General features: G+C 42.9%; 2 protein-coding genes across 3 annotated transcripts in view; one reads left to right on the top strand and one right to left on the bottom strand.

The window, feature by feature from the left end:
- Dctn5 (dynactin subunit 5) overlaps positions 1-11,697 on the bottom strand; it is an 18,249-nt gene extending 6,552 nt beyond the window's left edge. Inside the window, exons 1-4 of one of the 2 annotated variants that reach the window (XM_005351130.2) lie at positions 11,542-11,697; positions 10,472-10,540; positions 8,437-8,555; positions 5,169-5,280 (exon numbers count right to left, since the gene is read on the bottom strand). In XM_005351130.2, coding sequence (XP_005351187.1) covers positions 5,169-5,280; positions 8,437-8,555; positions 10,472-10,540; positions 11,542-11,589 — 348 coding nt within the window. In that variant the 5' untranslated portion in view covers positions 11,590-11,697. The remainder of the gene's footprint in view (positions 1-5,168; positions 5,281-8,436; positions 8,556-10,471; positions 10,541-11,541) is intronic. The other variant, XM_026781631.1, reaches the window with a different exon arrangement.
- A 141-nt stretch (positions 11,698-11,838) lies between these two features.
- Positions 11,839-23,469, top strand: part of Palb2 (partner and localizer of BRCA2) — a 27,730-nt gene continuing 16,099 nt past the window's right edge. Inside the window, exons 1-6 of the mRNA XM_026781136.1 lie at positions 11,839-12,014; positions 14,541-14,600; positions 15,055-15,148; positions 15,904-17,337; positions 21,091-21,758; positions 22,301-22,372. Of these exons, the coding sequence (XP_026636937.1) occupies positions 11,967-12,014; positions 14,541-14,600; positions 15,055-15,148; positions 15,904-17,337; positions 21,091-21,758; positions 22,301-22,372 (2,376 nt within the window). The 5' untranslated portion in view covers positions 11,839-11,966. The remainder of the gene's footprint in view (positions 12,015-14,540; positions 14,601-15,054; positions 15,149-15,903; positions 17,338-21,090; positions 21,759-22,300; positions 22,373-23,469) is intronic.

Here is a 23,469-nt window from a genome sequence, read left to right on the forward strand (position 1 = left end):
AGGCGTGCGCCACCACCGCCTGGCTTCAACCTTATTTTTTGACACAAGAGCTTTCACTCTCCAGAACTGGGGTATGCCCAGGTTTTATATGGGTGCTGGAGACTTAATCTCAGATCTTTTGCCTTAACATAGAAAACACTACCCCCTGAGCTCCTAAAGCTATTTTTACTAGGGCTTGTAAATTCTCCTGTGTCCTGATAAAAACAATTTGACAAAAATCTGGGTAGTAAAACACAAGATAGGAGGAATGAGATTAGACAACCAGATGAAAAATATCTGGCTGAGAATGCAGATGTGTAAAGAGCCGGTGTTCTAAACTGCTGAGCCATCTCTCCAGCCTCCCTAAATGAATTTTTTAAAAAAGCTTCTACCACCAGAAATGGTAGCAGCCTTCTTTAATCCCAGCACAGGCAAGCTGTGAGTTCCAGGTAAGCCTAGTCTATACATTCCAGGCCAGCTACTAATGAGAACCTGTCTCAAAACAAAAACAAGAACAAAACCCGGAGCCTTCAGAGATAGTTCAATAGTTAAGAGCACTGGATTCTCTTCCAAAGGACCCAGATTTGATTCCCAGGACCCACAAGGTAGCTTGCAACAGTTTAAAACTCCAGTTCCAGCAAATCTTACATTCTCTTCTGACCTCTGCCGCTCTGGCTGTCCTGGAACTCGCTTTGTAGACCAGACTTTACTCAAAACTCACAGAGAACCATCTACCTCTATGAACCTTCTCTCCCTCAGGACTAGGATTAAAGGCAAACACCACCACACCCAACTAAATAAAAAAACAAAAAATTAAAAGCTTCTATCTGCAATGTCTGAATGTCATAAATGCTTGAGCTGCCACCAGCTGGATGGACAGGAGGACCGGCAACAGTTGGTGTGTCTGGCTTAGAAGCAGGCTGTAAGTATGGATCTTCATTCTTCCATGGACGTTCTCATTCATGAATTAGCTATGGCACTTTCAAAGACATCAGCTGTCTATCTCCCCTGGGGAACAAGGTGATGTTATCTCTAAGGCTGTGGTCATGCCTACACTCCTAATCCCCAAGACTAAGCACATGAGAATGGAATGTGCTAAGTAAGGCATGACACGTTTTCTGTGTTGGGATCCAGAGACAAATGGCCTTAGGGAAAAACCAATGGAAAGGAATCTTCTCACTACTTACTGCCAGTCACTGAAGAGCCTGCAGCCTGCTATATCTACTAGTTGGCCATCCCACTCACTTAGATCTTGACTACTTAGAGAAACAGATTAATCAAATTTCAGGAACATTCTGAGTACAGGGATTAATTCGCAGCAATACAAGGAATGCCAATAGTTTTAAGGCATGAGAGGACTGGTAATAGCTAAGAAAGTAAAAGACTCCTGATTCCAAGGAGGAATCAGGAACTGTACCTATGCAGCTCATGTTACAGCAACCTGGATAATTTTATGCAGGTCAAATTTGCATCTCTGAGCCTTGGTTTTCTCACCTAGGAAGCAGGATATAAAGCCAAACCAACAGCAATGCCACCAGTCCGGTAACAAGCATAAAGCTGACAGCACCGTAATGCCTAGGATAGTGCTTGCTAAGCTTTTCCTCCAGGCATATGACAATTCTGATTTACACCTATACACAGCAAGCCCATCATTAGGCTACCACAGAAGACACTCTAGAAAGTCTATGTGCTATGGAGGCAGTCAGGCTTTAACTCTCAGAGTCTACAGTTCTAAAAGACTCTACTTTAAAATGTGTCAAGGGCTAACAAGTACTGCTCACACTGAACAATGACGAGGTCATTAAGTAATATTCTGAAAAGAGGTATAAAAAGCAGGTGGTACAAGCCTATAACCCAACTACTCGAAGGCTGGGGCAGCAGTGGCACAAGTTTAAGGCCAGTCTAGGCCACACCAAATTCAGGTTAGACCAACCAATTTAGACAATCCCTGTCCAAAAATTAAAAAAAAATGTTTTAAGATTAGCTCAGGATAGAATGTTTGCCTGGCATACACAAGGCCTTAGGTTCAATTTCTAAGAGCAATATGTAATAACCAGTATTTAATAACTGTATTTGTAAGTTACAGTATGATACTTTAGTACACAACATGTGCTGATCAAATCAATGCAATTGGAATTTTGACTGTCCTATCACTTCACGTTTGGAGTATTCAAATGCCTTTCTTCAGGTTCTTCAGTATACAGTAGGTTGTTGTGAACTGTGGCTACTCTACTAGAACGTCTTCCTTACTAAGCTGTATTTTAGTGTCCTTATTTAATCTCCGTCTAGTCTTCCTTTAACCACGACTTTCCTTTCTTCTATTTGATAGTAACTTTTTATCATTCCCCCTCCCCTTTTTTTGGTTTTTCAAGACAGGGTTTCACTGTAGTTTTAGAGCCTGTCCTGGCACTAGCTCCTGTAGACCAGGCTGGCCTTGAACTCACAGAGAACCAACTGTCTCTGCCTCCCAAGTGCTGGGATTAAAGCATGCACCACCACTTCCTGGCCATCCCCCCTTTTTTTTTTGATTTTTCAAGACAGGGTTTCTCCGTAGCTTTTGGTTTGTGTCCTGGAACTAGCTCTTGTAGACCAAGCTGGCCTTGAACTCACAGAGATCCGCCTGCCTCTGCCTCCCTCCCGAGTACTGGGATTAAGGCGTGCGCCACCACCGCCCAGCTCAGCCCCTTCTTTTTTAAAAAAAGGTTTATTTATTTATCATGTATATAGAATTCTGTCTGCAGGACGAAAAAGGGCACCAGATTGGGGCTGGAGAGATGGCTCAAGAGGTTAACAGCACTGACTGCTCTTCCAGAGGTCCTGAGTTCAATTGCCAGCAACCACATGGTGGCTCACAGCCATCTGTAATGAGATCTGGCGCCCTCTTCTGGTGTGTGGGAAGCAGAATGTTGTACACATAAGAAATAAATAAAATTAAAAAAAAAAAAGCACCAGATTCCACTTTAGATGGCTGTAAGCCACATGTGGTGCTGGAAATTGAACTTAGGACCTCTGGAAGAGGAGCCAGTGCTCTTAACCTCTGACCTTTCTCTCTAGTCCCTTATTCCCTTTCTTTAACATGAAATAGAACAAAAACGTTGTCTCTACACATATTAAAGAATTCCTTTGGCAGAATAATCATTCCCCACCTCTGAGTAAAGTCCAATTAGGATTGTTTTCACATCTTTCCTGCACTGACCACCCATGCTGAGTCCTTGTGGCTCTTAGAACGTGAACTGCATGGGTTTCAATACTTCAACATCTGATGCTTATCTTGGGCAGGGAGTTGGCTCTGCAATTTGGGGATGGAGAATATGGCTTTTTTTTTTAAACTATACTTCCAGTCTGAGGTACACATCTAAATACAGGGAACGTCTTTAGGTAGACAAATTTACGTTATTAACATTCTCAACTAGAACATGATTCTCAGAAACTCCAACAGATACCAATTCTTCATCTACCAAACAGCAAGAAACCCAACTCCTGGTTGTGTGAAACAAACTTATGCCTGTGCTTCTATGGACCAGATCTTTCAGGTGCCACTGAACTGGGGGCCTGTCTGTGCCCTGCACTACCTGCAGTCCCCTAACAATAGAGACACTCAACTGGAGGCCTGTCTGTGCCCTGCAGTCCCTAACAATAGAGACAGACTCTTGCATATAACAATCCCTCCCCTGAAATGACCAAACTATACTGTCTTCTGTGCCAGTTTCTATCCGTCCATCATATCCTTCATTCTTATCATACTGCAAGTTTTTTGTTGTTGTTGTTTTTGTTTTGTTTTGTTTTTTCAAGACAGGGTTTCTCTGTAGCTTTGGAGCCTGTCCTGCTGAGGCAAGGCAACAAAAAGCCCATACGGCAGCACAACCATTCATATGACATGTATATAAACCCTAGCTCTACCACAGACTACCTCTGTCAAATTCCTTAGTCTCTATGGTTCTTAATCCTCTCTTCAGCAAATAGGAATAACAACAGTATCAACAGTTTTCGATGGTTATGAATATAAAATGAAGTGACTGAAGGAAAAGGTTTTGTGTGCATATACGTTTACTGATGGAGGAAGGTCATTAGTTAATTATAATAAAGAAACTGCTTGGCTGGCCCTCATAGGTTAAAACATAGGTGGGAGGAATAAACAGAGCAGAATGCTGGGAGGAAGAGGAAGTGAGCTCAGATTCAACAGCTCTGCGCTCTGGGGCAGAAGCCTCAGAGAGACACCATGCTCCCATCTCCAGGGCGGACACGAGAGCTCTGCTCTCTGAGGCACACGCGATGAAGCTCCGACCCAGGATGGACGTAGGCTAGAATCTCCCTGGTAAGCCACCTCGTGGGCTACACTAGATTATTAGAGATGGGCTAGTCCAGGTGCGAGAATTAGCAGAGAAGAGGCTAGATAGAAATGGGCCAAGCAGTGTTTAAAAGAATACAGTGTCCATGTAATTATTCGGGTAAAGCTAGCCGTGCCGGCGGCCGGGGTGCTGGGGACGCAGCCCCGCCGCTTCTATTACTACAGTTTACTATGACGACATGTATGTGATCATGTTTGGAGACCAGAGGTCAACCTCCAATGTTGGTCCTCAGGCCCATGTACCTTAGTTTTTTTTGTGAGACAGGGTCTCTCATTGCTCTGGTGTTTACCAAGAAGACTAGCTGGCCAGACAGTGAGACCCAGAGGTCTGCCTGTTTCTGCCTCCCCAGTGGTCAGTTAGAATTGTGTGATACCACTCTGGCTCTGTATATGGGTACTAGGGACCAAATTTAGATTCTCGTTTTGCATGACTGATACCTCATCAACCGAGCTATCTTCTTAGCCCCAAGAGCCCCATACGTGTGTGTGTGTGTATATCCCCATATTTAACATCATATTGAAAAGGTTCAATAAAGGCTAGCCATTAGTACTTGGTTTTATTTTGGGTGTGTGACTATGTCTTTGCAATGTTGAAGAATCAAATCCAGAACCTCATACAAACTACATAAACCAGTGAGTTAGATCCCCAGCCCACTAGCCATTATTATTAACACTTGTAAAAAAAAAAGAAAAAAAAAACCCTCCAAATCTAGTAAGAAAAACCAAACCCCAAGAAAATGGAATGGCCCCCATTACAAGGACAGATTCCCACAGAGCGGGTGGGGAAGGAAGACAGAGAGGAAGTAGTGATGCTGCTTATCTGAGTGAGTCACATACTCACAATCACACAGTTCTTCCCAACATGAACATAGGAACCGATCTGAGCAGCGTTGACCACACAGTCTTCCTCAATAAAGACATGGTCCCCAATATGGAGAGGAAAGAATGCAACACTAAAAAGGAAAAGAAGACAAACAAGAGAAGGTCAAGGTACTGGAGTTTGGGTTAAGGTTTACAAACTACAGATAATAATCTCAACATATATTTACTTACAGATAGACTCTTGTTTTTTGAGACAGGATTTCTCTTTGTAGTCCTGACTATCCTAGAACTTGCTATGCAGAGCAGGCTGGCTTTAAACTCACTGAGAGATCCTCTTGCCCCTCTGTCTCTCAAGCTCTGGGATTATAAACATTTGTCACCAGGTCCAGTACAGACAGATTTTTTTTTTTTTGGTTTTTTGAAATAGGATTTCTTGGTGTAATAGTCCTAGATGTCCTGGAACCAGGGTTCTGTAGACCAGGCTGTCCTTGAACTCACAGAGATCTGCCTGCTTCTGTCTTCCAAGTGCAGGGATTAAAGGTGTGCGCCACCACCGTCTGTCCAGACTCTTCCTATGTTACTCAGGCTGACCTAGAATTTGTCATATAGTCTAAGATGGCCATAAACCTTTGATCCTCCTGGCTTAGCTTCCTGAGCAGTGGGATTACAAACATGTACCATACCCTCAGTTTTTGTCATGTTAATAAGACTATTCCCTGCAAGAAAATAATCCCCAGGTCACTGAAATTCCAAATATTAAAACCAAGGAATCAGGTCACTGTGTTGTACAAGTGAATCAGAATTACTGTGTTGTACAAGGAAACAGTAAAGCAGGAGTAGAATCTTCAAAGCAAATTAAAATGTGGGTACTAACCCATCCCTGCTTTCCTTGACAAAGCTCTCAGACAAGTTCAGTAACCTGTTTCCAGGACTGACAAGTTCATAGGTTATCTGTTTTGGTGCTCAACCCAGAGCAAAGAACAACAACCACAACAATAACCAAAAACAAAATAAAACAACAAAAACAAAAAAACCTGGAGAGCTAGGGAAGAGAACAAGGTTTCATTTAGCTCACCTGGCCTTAAATTTGCTATGTAGCAGAAGATGACCTTGAACATCTGATCCTTCTGGCTCTGAACTAGAGCTGTGTGCCACCATACCTGTTCATGTAGTGCTGGGACTAAACCTAGGGCCTTATGTACGCTATACAAGGACTCTACATTCTCTGATCTTAAAAAAATCATTTTAGTTCCCAACATTCTTAAACTTTAACAGTCTGCCGTATTTACTGTGTGCCAGACTCTCTGCTAGGAACTGGGGATACAATGTAAGCAAAACAGATCTGCTGCAGGAGGAGGGTACAATCAAGAGAAGAAAACAGATCTATAAAGGACTATACACATAATTAGTTACAGCTGTGATAGAAGGCTGTGCCAGTACCTAATAGGGGCTTTGGGAAAGTCTATTAGAGAGTGGAATTTAAAGCCAGATGTGGTGGCTCACACCTTTAATCCTAGCACTTGGGAGGCAGAGACAGATCAGTGAGTTCAAAACCAGCCTGGTCTCATAGAGCTCTGTGAGTTCCAGGACAGCCAGAGCTACATAGTGAAAGTCTATCTTGGGGAAAGAAAAAACAAAACAAGATTATATTTAAATCAAGACTGAATAGGAGTTATCAGGCTTCCTACAAATATCTAACATCATTTCATTTTCTGTGAGTCCTAAAATATTACTGACAATGCTTCTATAACAGCATTTAATAGAATTTGTTTTTGTTAAAGCCTTATTTTATTTGTGTATGTATGTTTCTGGGTACCCATAGAGGCCAGGAGGGAGCAGTGGATCCCTTGGCACTGGAGGTATATAGGCCACCTGATGTGGATGCTGGTATCTGAACCTGGTCCTCTGACAGAGCAGTAAGCACCTGTAACCACGGAGTTTATATGTGTATTTGTTTGCATGAGCTGATGTACACCACATGCACACCAAAGTCCAAGGAGGCCAGAAGAAAGAACTAGTCCCTTAGAACAATACACAGGTCCTTTGCAAGAGCAGTGGTACTCTTAACTGCTGAGCCATCTCTTCAGTCTCAAAAAACAACATTCTAAAATAAAATCAAATATATACTAATTTTATATTTAACATGTTAAGGGATAACTATAGAAAAATATTAAAAGTTTATTTTCAGTAATTAAACCATTATGTTTTTCTAATAGCAGCAAACATATTATACTGGCCAGTTTTATGTGTCAACTTGACACAAGCTAGAGTCATCAGAGAGAAAATAGCCTCAGTTAAAGAAATGCCTCCACGATATCCAGCTGTAAGGCATTTTCTCAATTAGTAACCAATGGGGGAGGCCCAGTTCACGGTGGGTGGTGCCATCACTGGACTGGTGGTCGTGGATTCTATAAAAAAGCAGGCTGAGCAAGTCATGGGAAGCAAGTCAGAAGCAGCATCCCTCTATGGCCTCTGTATTATTAGCTTCTGTCTCCAAGATCCTGCCATTTGAGTTCCTGTCCTAACTTCCTTCAGTGATGAGCGATATGGCAGCCTAAGCCAAATAAACCCTTTCCCCCACAACTTGCTTTTTGGTCAAGGTGATTCATCACAGAAATAGAAACCCTAACTAAGACACTTAGTATGTTCAGTAAAGACATTAGAATTTATAACATACAGTAGACTAAGCCTGAGCAGAAATGTTTCAGGCAGTATTCATTGGTGTGGCTCGTATGACATCATGTACAGTGCAATGCACATGCTGTGTGCAAAACTGAGACTGCAGTCATGTCACATGGGAAGCACTGTCAGAAACTTTGGGTTCATTATATACTTCATTTCAAATTAATTTTTGGTTGTTGCATATTTAGAAACCTTTCATTGTGGCCAATTTTTCCCACAGTCTTCCACATTCAGTTATGCAGACAATACAGGGTCACGACTCATATTTTACGAACTATAGGCTACATCAGCTCTGAGAGTTCTTTAATTTTAAATTAGAAACCTAAATATCTTAGCATTATCTGATTCTGATATGACCTTCACCTTTTACTCTTTAAGCTTTACTATTTAAGCTTCATTTCTCTGTTTCTCATAGGGACTCTTCTAGTTCTGACAACCAAACATGAACAAGGCTACAACCACCCAGAGCAGTGTTTATTATTGGGAACTCTCATTCAGCACCCCACCAAACAGGATAGCCCTTCTCATTACACATCTAAAGACATGGACATGGACAGTATCACCAGGAGCAGTGTGGAGCCTGGGAGTGGAAATTAATCACATACCCTTTACTGAATTTCTTGAACGGTGGCCTGATGACACTACGGCTTTTTACAACACAGTGCCGTCCAACTCTCACGTTTGCCAGATCTCCTCGGATGATACAGTCATTCATTACAATGGTCTAGAAAGCAAAACACATTTTAAAAATTATCAGTGTAGCCTAAAAGTAACATAAAAAGATAATCATCAGGACACTGAGCATTATGCTATGGTTCGTGCCACCAAATGTTCTATAAAAGTGGCAACTTGCGGGGCGGTGGTGGCGCACACCTTTAATCCCAGCACTCGGGAGGCAGAGGCAGGCGGATCTCTGTGAGTTCGAGGCCAGCCTGGTCTACAAGAGCTAGTTCCAGGACAGGAACCAAAAGCTACAGAGAAACCCTGTCTCGAAAATTCAAAAAAAAAAAAAGGTGGCAACTGTACGGGGAAAGGAGAACTGGCTTCGGATTGACTGCAAAACAACGTAAGCTTTGATCCCAATGCTCCACAAATATGACTCACACACTAGGTAACATTATCTATTTAGAGCAGTGGATCTCAACCTTCCTAACGCTGTATAACCCTTTAGTACAGTTCCTCGTGTTGTGGTGACCCCAAACATAAAATTATTTCATTGCTACTTCATCTACTTCATAACTGGAATTTTGTACTATTATGAATCATAAGGTAAGTAACTGACTTGCTATCCACAGGTTGAGAACTACATGTTTAGAGTCACGCAGATTCACCTGAGGTCCTCTGAGTCTTGGAGACTTGGTCAGAGACTGCCCTATCTGCTTTCACACAGGCTGTGCCACCACATGTGGCCGTAATTGCAATCCCTTTAGAAATAAATCAGAAGCTTTGGTATATAGGTCTGTACTCTCAGCAATAACAACGTCCGCATATGTTGGTTGTATGTTCCCCACTTACTTTGTTTTGAGACAGAGTTTCTCTCATTAAGTCTCTGAGGATGATCTAGAGCTTGCTATGTGTTGCGGGAGCTCCTTCCGCTCCTTCAGCCAATAGCCACTGAGATACCAGCCCAAATTCCAAACTGGTGTGGGATTGTTTGTGACTTATGTCTTCAATTGGCACCCCACGTTGGGTGCCATACTTAAACAAAAGGGGGAGAGAGACCACGCCCCAGTGGGCTGGTATCTCAGTGGCTATTGGCTGAAGGAGAGGAAGGAGCTCCCGCAACACCTATGTAGTCAAGTCAAAGGTAACCTGAAACTTGGTGCGACCATCCTGTTTCATCTCCCCAAGTGGTGAGATTACAGGCAAGCAGCTCCCTAACTTCTGCTTTAAAATAGTTTATTGCCTCTTTAGGTTTAATGTCCAGTAGTCCTGGGCACAATACAACACAGCAGAAAATGGGCCATTGTATTTTGTTCAAGCATAAAAGGATTCTGTTCCTTCCCCTACGCCAACACTTTTTATTCATAATATTTAATTCAGTGTAAATACAATATTGAAGAAAAAGGCAAAAAAAGTTCATGTTCAGTTTAGATGAAATTCCTCCCCTTCCACTCCTCCCTTGCTCTATTTTTTTCCCCGAAATATTATTATTTATTTATATGTATACAGAGTTCTGCCTGCACGTACATGTGCAGGCCAGAAGAGGGCACCAGATGTCATTACAGATGGTTGTGAGCCACCATGTGGTTGCTGGGAATTGAACTCAGGACCTCTGGAAATACAGCCAGTGCTCTTAACCTCTGAGCCATCTCTCCAGCCCCCTCCCTTGCTCTATTTGCCCATGCCCCTTTGTCTATCTATTGTGCCTTCCTCTTTACATCTCATGTGTTAACACTGCTCTCCCCACCCTTCTTCCTTAACACATCTCTATTCCCCATCTAATCACCCCTTTCTGATTCCCTAGCTTCTCCCTATCGATCACTTTTGTTCATTCAATACATCCAATTTGGAGAAAAAAATAAAACAAAGAAAGAGAACTGGAAATGTACACCAAACTGGAGACACAGCACCATCTTATAACCCCGCTGCTATGGTGATGATCAAAGGTATGCACTCCGAGCTGCCAGTGTACTTTACCTTGCCGTTGAGAACGATGTTCTGGCTTCCGCACAAAACAGACTGGCGGCTAACTTTGTTCCCAGACGCCTAAAGGTAAAGAGAAACCTGGAGTGAAAAAGCTGGGATTTCTGGGCTACCATTTCCATCAAGAAAGCTTGCAGTGCAGAGACAATTACTATAAATGGAGTGCAGTCTAAAACGGGATGAGAGCTGAGTGTGGTACTGCACCCCTACTGTCCCAGCTCTTGGCAGGAGGATTATGAATTTGGGGTTTGCAGAGTGGACAGCAAAGTGAGACTCCATCACAAAAACAAATTAGAGAAGGGAGAGAGAGAGAGAGAGAGAGAGAGAGAGAGCGCATGAAGGGGAGGGAAGGCTGGGGTATAACACAATGCTAAGAGTGCTAAGTACCCCAAAACATGTAAGACGGACTGAATCCAATATTTCAAAGGAGCAAGGGTGGACTAGGAACTAAAAGTTCAGTAAAAGAATTAAAGATTTGTATCTAATGCGCATTCAAACCCCAGTTCTATACTCTGGTTTCACAGCCCTAAATGAGGAAAACGACTTTCCCATTACCACAGGGTTGCAAGGACATACAGAAAAAAATAAAGAGTAACCCTAATAGCGGCACTTGCGTGTTTTCAGCACTTTTCACGTGTTATCATGAGTTGACGACTAGAAACAATAACTTTTAACACGTTAGTAGACTGTGAAATATTATTTTTAAAGGTGCTTGAACCCTGAAACTGTAACGAATACCAGAACGAACAAACTGTATTGTGTATTCCGGAAGACATTATCACTACAGGAAAACCAGATATGTGTGTATACGCCCACACATCGATATTATGCATACGGGGGGCAGGTGAGACGGACGGACGGAGGGAGGGAAGGAGGAGAGCGCCTAATTCATGCATGCACGGACTAAATAATAAAAATCAGAGGAAACACGAAGCTTCTCTACGTCATCCCCAAGGAACAGACTGAGAGAGCAGGAGTGGGTGAAGCAGGGCCAGGAGGGACGGTCGTCTTGTCGTCCAGGGGCAGCTGGGCTACCAGCGGAAACAGGGTCTGTACAGGCTCACCGTCTCAATGTACTCGGACTTGTTGTACAGCAGCTCGCCCAATTCCATGGCTGCCTCCTTCCCTTCGAAACTCAGGATCCTGTCAGTCGCTCAATCCGACTGGGATTCCAGCTACTTCCGGCTGCCGGTCCACTTCCGCTATCCGCGCCCTGGCCTCTTATCGACTGCTCGACTTTCCACTAGGCAGCCCGGCGCCGTCGCGCGGCGCTCTCCAGCTACGCCTGCGCAGAGCGAGCGGCGGTTTTAATTGGCCAGCGTGGGGAGCGCGCGGGATCCTGGTGGGCCCGCTAGTCACGCGCAGGGAGCAGGCAAGGTCCTCGTTCCTCCCCTGGATTCCTCCTGGGTCCAGGAAGGCCCGGCGGGGTCCGCTTGACCACAGGCCTCAGGCTGCCGACTGCTGCTCCCTGCGCTTTGCGCCCATCCGGATGGAAGAGCTTTCCGGGAAGTCTCTCAGCTGTGCGGAGAAGGAAAAGGTGCCCGGGTTGCGGGAAGGGTGACCCAGGGTTCTAACCCCGCGTCCCAGGACTTCAAGCCCTGGCTCCTGAATCCGTGGGAGGCAATGTCCTCCGGCCTGCCCTCCACGAGAAGTGCACGCACTGCCCACGTGGCGAAGCTTCAAATGCAAATTAGCGGCACATAACTTGCATAAGTATTAGGTGTAAAACTTTAAATAGAGGTAAACCTAAAGACCCCCTTGACACCCTCCGCCTTTCCCACTCTTGCCCCCTGACGTAAGTCTTCCAACAGTTTTGTACATACAGACATTTTCGTCCTTGCAATGTGATTGGGTCTTGACCTCCAAAAGTATTAGGTACTATTGGAGAGGGAGGTGTTCACAGTGTGTGCTCTAGCTGGTTCTGCACCTTCTGTTTCTCGGTGTTTAAGACCCATGTTGGACCAGGACGATGGGAAGGAGAAATATAAGTATTACATATAACAAGTTATGTGTGTATGCATATTAGTGTAATATAGTAGTCTGTGGTTTCGCAGTGCTCTCATTTCATTAGGACTCAATATGTTACTCTTCGACAAGACTTAAAAGATTGTAGATTCTTGTGCTTGCCACGGAAAATAGAATTCAATTTGTCCTCCTATCCCGTCTTAACCTTCTACCAGTGATAAAGATTGTTTACAGGTAAACAAGATGAGTCCCACGGTTTGATAAGATTGAGGAAGCCACAGAGACTGAGGGCACAGACAGTGGTTCTCAACTTTCCTAATGCTGTGACCCTTTAATGTAGTTCCTCATACTGTGGTGACCACCAACCACGAAATTGTTTTCGTTGCTGCTTCATAACTGTAACTTTGCTACTGTCATGGATCGTAATATAAATATCTGTGTTTTCCAGTGGCCTTAGGCGACCCCTATGAAGGGGTCACCAGGCCCTTCCTATGGGTGTTGAACGGAGCAGTGATAAATGGCAGCATCCTGGAGAAATGCTTATTCTGTGTTCATTTTCATATCTGTAAAGTGAGGGTGATTATATACAGTCAGTTTGTTAGGGTCATTGTGAGTGTAATCGAGGCAATAGACTTTAAGTCACAAAAGTCATATTACGAAAGTATCAGCAGTTATCATATGACTGAAAATGGATGGGGACTGGAGTGACTTTAGTCCTGGAGTCCACACACTGCTCTGGAAACTGAGCTGAGCAGGGGGAAGTGATTGATGCAGAAAAGTTAGCATTGTTTACAACCTTTGGCTGCTCTTTTGTTTGCAAGGTTGTTGTTGTTAAAAGGGGTCTCCTATCCCAAGCTGGTCTTGCACTTCCTAGGTAGCTAAGGACGACCTAGACTCCTGATCTTCCTCTCTACCTCCCAAGTGTAGGGGTTACAGGTGTTCGCCACACACCTGGGGCTATGCGGTGCTGAGGATCAGAGCCAGGACTTTGCTGTGCCGGATGAGCACTCCACCAAGGGAGATGAATCTCCAGCCCCACATTGTCTGAAAGATGGATACCAGTTTAAGGTTCCTAAAGGGCAGAAAGATGAGGGTGGCTTTGCTGCTGAGAGAATGGTTTCAACCACAAAAGCCAAGACAAAGAATCTAAATTTTGAGAGATTAATAACTTGGCATAGTCTAATTAAATTTATTTACAAAAGCTTTGTGGAATGCCTGCTGTGTGCCTCACTGGGAACTCAGCAGTGACAGCTCCTGCCTCCTTCACTGGCTTTCTTCTGTATTATTTTCAAACACATGAACCCTGACCACTGTGAAGCTTTCCTGCTCGTGGTGCCTAAAATAACTGCAATTTCCCCATCCCCCAAGATTAGTTCCTTCCTTCAGACCTAGGTGCAAGTGGTCACCCTCAGAAATGCCTCCAAGACTACATTCCCTGAAGTAGTACCTTCAGGAAGCTCGTTACTCATATCGCCCAGGTTGATCTAGGTATCTGTTACCAGGTGAAGTCTTACCTGTTGTCTTCCTTATGGTCTGCATCCCTCACTACAAGTAAATCGTCTTAATCACCTTATGCCTCAAGCACCAGAGATAGATAACTGGCTCTGTGTGTATCACTGGGGGAGGGATAGATGTTAACAATCGTAAGTTCCTGAGGCATTAATAGATAGAAAGCATTTATTGGTTGGTTGATTGACTGTGGTAACAATCCCTCCCTGTTTCTCAAAGTGATGAAAGACAGAATGAAATGGACACCATCATATTTTGAAATGAGCACAGAGGAATGGGAAAGTGTCTAAACAGTTTGAGCAATAACCTAGAAATCTACTCCAGGGAAATAACCTTGCAGATTGAGTGGGAACGGAAAGGGATGAGTTGCTCCAGGTGACAGGAAACCTCAGAGCTTGATACTCTGTAGGAACTGAGAAAGGAAAAGATCTGTTTGGGAAAACTGCCCTTCCCTGTGCCGAGTCTAACAGGATGGATGCTGCTGAGCGCCGCACACTGAGCACCACCCCTGTCAGTCCTGCTAGGTACTACTTCCCTTCCCTCTGGTTCCACCTCTCCACTGCTCAGAATTGTTCATGTTTTCTTCCAGTTGAAGGAAAAGTTAGCATTTTTGAAAAAGGAATACAGCAAGACACTTGCTCGTCTTAAGGTGAGTGAGTCCATATTCTGCAAATTAAGGTGTTATACAAACTATGTAAAAGATGTTGTGGTTTGGTTTTTGGTTTTGAAACAGGGCCTCATTATGTAGTCCATTGTGGACTTAAGCTCATAAACCTGGGGCCAGCAAGATGGTTCAGAGTTTTTGCTGCCAAGGGCGACAAAGTGAGCTCAATGCCTGCGACCAACGTGGTGTTAGGAAAGTTGTCTTTTGACTTCCAATGAAGCGCTAAGGCACGCATACACGGGGATATTCGAGTGTATGTGTGCACATGCATACACAATAAATAAAAATATAATAAAATAAATAAACCCACAATCCTGCTGTGGCCTTCTGGGTACTAAGATTTCAGGTGTGTACCACCACACATAATGGGAAGAAAGGTTCTGGCAGTAATAAAGCTTTAAAGAGAATTGATTTCTTGGGCTGCTTTTGTTTTCTCTAGCGTGCCAAAAGAGCTGAGAAGGTTAAGAACTCTAAGAAAGCAATAGAAGATTGTGTGCCCCATCAGGAAGCCTCCCCACAGCTAAGCCGCTCTGGTAAATTAGCCTGTTCACTTACACTCGCTTTGTATGCATTCCCCAATTGGCTGATGTTATTTTTCACAGCCCATGGATAATAAACAGTAGACTTCTTAAATAATACAGAATTGATATATTATACAATTCAAGCAATACCCTTTGTCTTAAGTTAGATTGTCTATTTAGTTGCTCTTTTTCTTAAATTTAGGAACTATAGTCAATGAATTAGTATTGGAAAAATGACTTTTAAACTTTTAGTTATTTTTAATTTGTGTTTAGTTACTGATTTTTTGCTTTTTAACTTTGTTGTTTTTAATTTATTTTTAGTTATGATTTTTTTAAGATTTATTTATTTATTATATATACAGTATTACAGGCCAGAAGAGGGCACCAGATCTCATTACAGATGGTTGTGAGCCACCATGTGGTTGCTGGGAACTGAACTCAGGACCTTTGGAAGAACAGGCAGTGCTCTTAACCACTGAGCCATCTCTCCAGCCCCTAGTTATGATTTTTTATGTGGCATCTTGCCACATAGCCCTAGATGGCCTGGTACTTATGTTTCCCAAACTGGTTGTGTACTCATGGCAATCCTTCTGCTTCAGCCTCATTCGTGTGAGGCTACCATGCCCAGTGCCACTCTTTGACTGTAAAAATAATGCTACATGAATGGCTATGTATATGTTTCTGTGTGGGTCTGTTTTTGATTCTCTTGCAGCTCTACCTGGGACTAGACTTAATTGAGTTTCATATATACATACTTTCTCCCTCAGAATCTATAAATGAAGGCTCTCCTCGTGATACATTACAAATCAACCATCTTGATAAGGAAACTGGAGAAAACATTTCTGTAATACTTGATGTTGAGCCTCAGTCCTTTAACCATAAAAATGGCCAAGAAGATGTATTATGTACACAAAGAGCAGGTGACATCCAAGAACAATTTTTGCATGGCATCAGCAGTCCCGATGGTAAGAAAGAGCAGAGTGCACTGCCAGAGAGAACACAGGAGCAGTGGAAGAAAACATCTGTTTCACAGGAGAAAGAACATTTCCTTGGCATTAATTCTCTCATACTCCCTGACAAACAACGAAAGACACAGGAAGCCAGCAGCAGCAAAAGTCCTGGGTCCCTGGTGCCTGAAGAGAATCGCCTTTTAAGTCTGAAGTCTAAAACTAAAACTCCTTACCCTCCAGCCCTTGATACAGAAATTGATGGAGAGGGTGTATTAATTCCACCATCTAGCAAATTGGAAAGGGATATTGATACAGCTGTAAGAGGAAATAATGTCTCCATGGAGACTACAGTCCCTTCGTGCTCTGTGTCAGACAACAGTCATAGTCAACAGCTTGAACCTACATCTCCTAATGGTTACTGCAAAATTGCTACTCAGGGCCCAGCTTCATCCATAAATGTGGAGGCACAAGGCAGAAAAATGACTGTCTTTACCGGTAACCCAGTAGTAAAGAAAGCTGCTAGTGCCCCTGATCAGCTGCCAGGAAGTCCTAATTCAGAGGCAAGTAATTCATGTTCTTTAAATGATCTCATTCACAGTAACTTGCCAGCAAATACTACCCAAAACTTTAAATCTTTACAATTGCCTGGTAACACTGTTGATGGTAGAAATGAGGATCTTGAGGAAGATGAAATTCTAGGTTCATCTAAGAACCTCAGCCCAGCGGCAGTCTCTCCTCCCTCCACAGAAAGTCAAATGCATTCTTACACAGTGCTTGAAGGCCTTCTGTTTCCTGCAGAATACTATGTTAGAACTACCCGTCGTATGTCAGACTGTCAGAGAAAAGTAGCTCTGGAAGCTGTAATTCAGAGTCACTTGGGTGTCAAGAAGAAAGGGCTTAAAAACAAAACTAAAGCAACTAAGAATGTAGTCCTCTCCGGTGAAGAAGCTGACCACAGCGAAAGTAGTATGTTGGACACATGCACAGGACGATCCAGCTCAGGAAGTCCCTCTCAGGAACTAATCTTGTCAGCTGAGGTCAGCTCTCCTACAGAACCTGCTGAAGCTGACAGCCAATCTAGGAAAGCTACTACACCTGGCAGGACACACAGAGGAAAACGAAAATCAGTCCAAGTCTCCACACTGGGTCGTTGTCAGCTGCTTTTCCCTCCTTGCCACATACTGGCTCTTAACATGTCCAAGGGCAGAGTCACCAAGCATAAGTGGCAGAGTGGAAAAGTAACTATTCACGGTAAGAAGAAAGTTGAATATAAATCGGGTTGTGTTTGATGGTGGTTGATGTGACAGCTAATCATCACTGTGTACCTGGTACTTGAAAATGCTGTGCACTAGTAACTTACTGAATCATCACTGCGTTCTACAAGGTAGACCTTTTCCTCTCCACTTTCAGTTGAGGAAAGTAAGAGAGGGTACATTGACTTTAGATGGTAGAACTGAGACTGAAACCTGACAGTGTGGCACCAGAGTTCTGTGATAGGTTTGAAACACTCACACAGCAAGTGAAATACATTGGGTGCTCACTCAAACTAATACCTATTTAAGTACAGCACAGTCTTTCCGTGGGTAGAATCTAATATAGATATTTTGAAGTAAAATGAAATATGTATTAGATAAAACTACAGAAAAACTCCATCATGTAATAGAAAGCCTGAGAACTTTTTCAGATAACGTGCTGTGGTCTGTAGAATATAAGATTATTTAGAATAGTAGGCAAGAATATAACAAGCTTTTTATTCATCTTCTCAGAAGTCAATCATATCTGACAACAGAAAATACAGTATCACTACAGCTTTAAATAGGGGATGAGCAAATGCCTGCAAATATAGATGGTGACTATTTTGCTTGTCATTTTCTTACCTATTCTGCTGTGATGCAGTAGGCAATATTAACTTGGTATGTTCTCATAAAACTTTGTACATAAACAGGCAGACATTGAGCATAGGTGTTCGTTTATGAGGTATAATTCTTTCATTTTAAAATAGTAAGCATGGCTCTTTTCCTTCTCTAAATCAACGTTATAAAAATTTAAGAAAAAGGCCGGGCGGTGGTGGCACACGCCTTTAATCCCAGCACTCGGGAGGCAGACGCAGGCGGATCTCTGTGAGTTCGAGGCCAGCTTGGTCTACGAGAGCTAGTTCCAGGACAGGAACCAAAAGCTACAGAGAAACCCTGTCTCGAAAATCCAAAAAAAAAAAAAATTAAGAAAAAAAGACCAGATGTGGTATTGCATACCATTACTCACAAATAACGTAGAGGCCAGCATGTTTCTGAAGTTCTAGAACATCCATTGTTATATAGTGAGACAGTGTCTCAAAAGAAAAACTGTGCACTCCAATAACAATCTAGAAACTTTCCATTTGGAGACGGGTTCTCAGTATCTAGTTCAAACTAGATCCTTCTGCCTCAGCTTCCTGAGTGCTGAGCTACCTTGCCTAGGTAGATATTTTTTTACATATATAATTCAAAATAGTCTGTTGTGATTTTATTTTCCTTTATGTGTATGAGTGTTTGGCCTGCTTGTCTGCCAGAGCTGGTCATAAGAGGTGTCGGATCCCGGGAATTGGAGTATAAATAGTTGTGAGTTCCAGTGCTGGAGTGCTCTTTGCTGCTGAGCCATCTTCCCAATCCCCTGCTATGATTTTAGTAAACTACATTAAAAACCTTTCTGGCCAGGCGGTGGTAGCACACACCTTTAATCCCATCCCAGCACTTGGGAGGCAGAGGCAGGAGGATCTAAAAAAAAAATACAACAAAAAAACTTTTTTCTGTTTCCTTTTTTTTTTTTTTTTTTTTGTGGTTTTTCGAGACAGGGTTTCTCTGTGGCTTTGGAGCCTGTCCTGGAACTAGCTTTGTAGACCAGGCTGGTCTCGAACTCACAGAGATCCGCCTGCCTCTGCCTCCCGAGTGCTGGGATTAAAGGCGTGCGCCACCACCGCCCGGCCTCTGTTTCCATTATTAAGTTTACTATTCATATTTGAGTTTGGATTTCCTAGGGATCTTTTTTAAAGATTTATTTATTATGTATACAGTATTCTGCCTGCATGTGTACCTGCACACCGGAAGAGGGTACCAGATCTCATCATAGATATTTCAAGCTATTGTGTGGTTGCTGGGAATTGAACTCAGGACCTCTGAAGAGCAGCCAGTGCTCTTAACCTCTGAGCCATCTCTCCAGCCCCCTATTAAAGATGTCTTGAAAGCATCATTCATGACAAAGATAAAGCAAGAAAACCTGCAGCAAAACCTTCTTTAATAGCAATAAAAAACAGCTACTTTCTGATTTTGGTTTGTTTTTAGGGTTGGGTGTTTTTGGTTTTGGTTTGTTTTTAATTTGAGACAGGGTCCTTCTGTGTAGCCCTTGGCTATCCTGGCATTTGATGTGTGGACCGGACTACCCTGGGACTCATAAAAATTTCTTAGCTCTGCCTCTTGATTACTGATACTAAAGGGTATGCCTGCCTCTGCTTCTGTTGAGACCAAATGCTTGTGTCATCACACCCAGCTTAGTGCTGCCTTCTTGCAGGGTCAGAGAAGAGACATGTTTGTTGTTTTAAGTTGTTTATTTATGTGCATATGTGTGTAGGTTTGTTCATATGATTGTAGTGCTTGAAGGGACCTGAAGAAGGTATCAGATCCCCTGGAGCTGGAGTTACAGGCAATCATGAGCTGCTTATTCCATGTGCATTCTGGGAACCAAACTCTGGCCTTTTGCAAGAGCAGTACACATTCTTTTCTTTTTTTTTTCTCTTGCTCCTTAGATTTATTTTATTTTCAACTGTGTATATATGTATATGTCTGTGCATGTGAATGCAACTGCTGACAAAACCCAGAAGTGTTGCAGCTGGAGTTCCAGGTGGTTGTGAGTCCTTTAAAAAAAACAATAAACATTCTTAATATCCAGCCCCAAAGTACATGTTCTAAACCGTTCTCTCCAGTCCCAGAGACATGGTTTTACTAAAGATGATGAGATAATAAACAGTATCAGTCTTTGAGAATTAAAAGCTTTCTAGAGCTGGGTATGGTAGCGTACACTTTTAATTCCAGCATTTGGGGGTCAGAGGCAGATGGATTTCTGAGTTTGAAGCCACCCTGGTCTACAGAGTGAGTTCCAGGACAGCCAGGATTTTTACACAGAAACTCTGCCTCAAAATAAAACAAAAAAATTTGACTAGAGGTGACATTCATATAACATAAAGTTAATTGTTTGTTGTTAAGTGAGCAATCCAGTGACATTTGCTGATTTTTCCTGGTTCACTGTGTTACACAGTTGCCATCTCTAGTTCAGAAACATTTCATCATTCTACAGGGAAGCCCACACCCCCTAAGCACCTGCTTTCTATTTCATCCCCAGTCCATATACAACTAACTACCAATCTACTGCATGATATCTGGGGGATAGGTAGCATTCTAGATACTTCAGATAAATGGAATTATGTGTTAGATGACCTTTGTATTTTGCATCTGTTTGTTTTTACTTAGCGTTATGTCCAGGAGTTGGAGAGATGACTCAGCGGGTAAGAGCACTGGCTGCTCTTACAAAGGTCCTGAGTTCGATTCCCAGCAACTACATGGTGGCTCACAACCATCTGTAATGAGATCTGGTGCCCTCTTTTGGCCTGCAGGCACACATGCAGGCAGAACCCTGTATGCATAATAAATACATAAATATTAAAAAATAAAAAAATAACTGTTATGTCCACGCTGTAGAATATATCAATGTTTCACTCCTTTTTGTGGCTGAATAGCTTGCTGGCCAACCAGGCTAGCTGAACTTACCAGCTCCAGGCTCAGTGAGTGACCTTGTCCTAAAAAGAAGTAGAGACCTCTGGTCTCTGCATGCATGTGAACATACACATGTGAAAATATACAAATCTACACTAGAATAATAGTAACACTTAGTACTTTGGAGTAATGATATGCTTTCATTGCACCATGAGAACAAAATCTGAATTTTAAGGCAACTTGTCTTTTCTCAATATCACAGACTTCGAGTTACCTGATGAAGACTTTGGACCTCTTAAGCTCCAAAAATTAAAGTCCTACTCAGAAAAACTGATTGAGTCTCCTGACTCAAAAACCTTTGGAAAGAGACTTTCTAGGGAAGGAAATTGTGCCACTCTGGAAGCACTGCAAATAGATTCAGAAGTGGAGGACTTGGAAGAGGAACTCACCGCTCCATCAGAAGCACACCCTCCAGGGCCAACCCTGAAACGGCAGCCTCTGAGCAAAGGCCTTTCTTCATCTGCAGTGCTTTTCACTCCTACAGATACAGCTGCACCTAACCATAGTGGCAGATCTACTGCCTACCTGTGTTCACCTGCTTTCCCCATCCTTGGCACGACTCCAGCTTTTGCCTCCCAAACCACCAGTGAGAATGTAACCCTTGAAGTTGGACAGACTTGCTCTACATCCCGACCTTCTCACTTGGGAGACACAAACAGTCTTGCTAATAGCAATAAACAATGCAACAGTTCAGTCAGCTCACCAAAACTGGATACCAACCTGCATGTGTCAGGTAGGCAAGGACAACCTACCTGTGACAGTGAATCTGGCCCCCAAGCAACACCTTTGCCCAATGAGTCATTCACTTCCAGAGAAAATCAGCTCTGTGGAAATGCATGCCTCGAGTTACATGAACATTCCATTGAACAGGTACAATCGTTTCCTTTATAAAATTTTCTCTGAAAGGATGAAATGTCTTAGTGAATATGACAGCATGACTTTCTCACCATCAGCTTCTCAGTATTGATAAAGCTTTTTTGCTATGTTTGTTTGAAATGACTTCATTGTAAATGTTATGCTCATTCTGGGAAAAATAAGTGATTAAAATTATGTATTTCTTTAATAATCTTTATTTTATGATCATTGGTGTTCTGCCTGCTTGTATGTCTGTATGAGGATGTTGGATCCTCTGGAACTAGAGTCACAGACAGTTGTGAGCTGGCATGTGGTTGCTGGGAATTGAACCCAGGTCCTCACTGCAGCCAGTATTCCTAACTGCTGAGCCATCTCTCCAGCAACCAGAATTACGTATTTTAAGAATACAAGGAGGGTCCTATTGTCTTTGTCATCAGTGAGGTAGCACATTTGCCTTGGTGTTGTTAGTAGAGGGACATCTGAGGAAGCTGTGTTGCCGAGTGGTGAGAAAGGCAAGCAGCACGGAAGAAAACTCACGGTGTAATTTGTCTTCACAGACTGACGTTGCAGGCCTCCCTGCTCAGGACACCTGGAACCCAAGCAGCCTACAGTTAGTCTCAAAGATCAAGGTCAGAAGAATTTCCTGTTGTGTGTTGATGAGAAGTTTGGGAAGAACTGAGCTGTCTTAATTTCTTGTTTGTTATTAAATGTATTGAGAAACAGATGCAGAAAAGCAGATTTTAATTCTTTATCACAGTATTTAGTTATGTTTTGAGTTATCTTTCTGAAATTTATACACCAACTTATTCCCAAGAACAACTTAACCTTTTTTTTTTTTTTTTGAGATAGAGTCTTCCTATGGGCTGGCCTTAGAGATTTACTTGCCTCTGCCTACCTCCCAAGTACTGTGCTAGGATTAAAGGCATATTCCACCACACTTGCCTTAATTTGTAAAAATGAACTTGTTTATTTAAATGAGCTGAGTAATTTATTTAAATCAGATGTTTTAACAGAGGAGGAGGAGGATGGGAGAGAGGAATCATCCACGGCTCTCCTGCTGTAATATTCTTCAAGAATCACTTAACGATTTACAAGAAAGTGGCACAGGACGTACAGTAACAGTAGACCTTGAGTTTGAGGCCGGTGTAGGCTTCCTATCAGTTTCAAGGTCAGATTGGGCTTTACAGTAAACTCCCCCCAAGAAAAGGATAATCCCCCGGGGCAGTGGTGGTGTGTGCCTGGTGCTCACCTTTAATCCCAGCCCTTGGGGTGGAGGCAAAAGGATCTCTGTGTTCAAGGCCGTCCTGGTAAATGTTTAATTACCACCTCCAAAAATGTCTTCCAATGTTGCTGAGTGTTCTTGGAGATGGAGATGAGGGTGTGGAGTCTTTCCCAGTTGGAAATCACTGGTCTAGAGGAAAAGCTTCAAACTCATAGAAGTGCTGCTGCCAATTACTGGCAGACTAGCCTCTGGGCTCCAGGTTCCTTTTCTGTAGCAGGTACGTAGGAGTAGCACCTATGCTCTATGTCAAAGCTGTTCTCAGGTCAATTTTATATACATGTGTATGTTTGTATCTATTTTATTCATTCTTCTCTCTCATACATTACATCCCAACTTCAGTTGCCCTTCCCTCCACTTCTCCCAATCCCCTTCCCATATCCCAGATGCCATCCTCCTCTCTTTCCCTTCAGAAAGAGCAGGCCTCCCAGGGATATCACCTGAGCA

This window comes from Microtus ochrogaster, chromosome 8, assembly GCF_000317375.1.
Source record: "Microtus ochrogaster isolate Prairie Vole_2 chromosome 8, MicOch1.0, whole genome shotgun sequence".
NCBI classification, from domain to species: Eukaryota; Metazoa; Chordata; class Mammalia; order Rodentia; family Cricetidae; genus Microtus; species Microtus ochrogaster.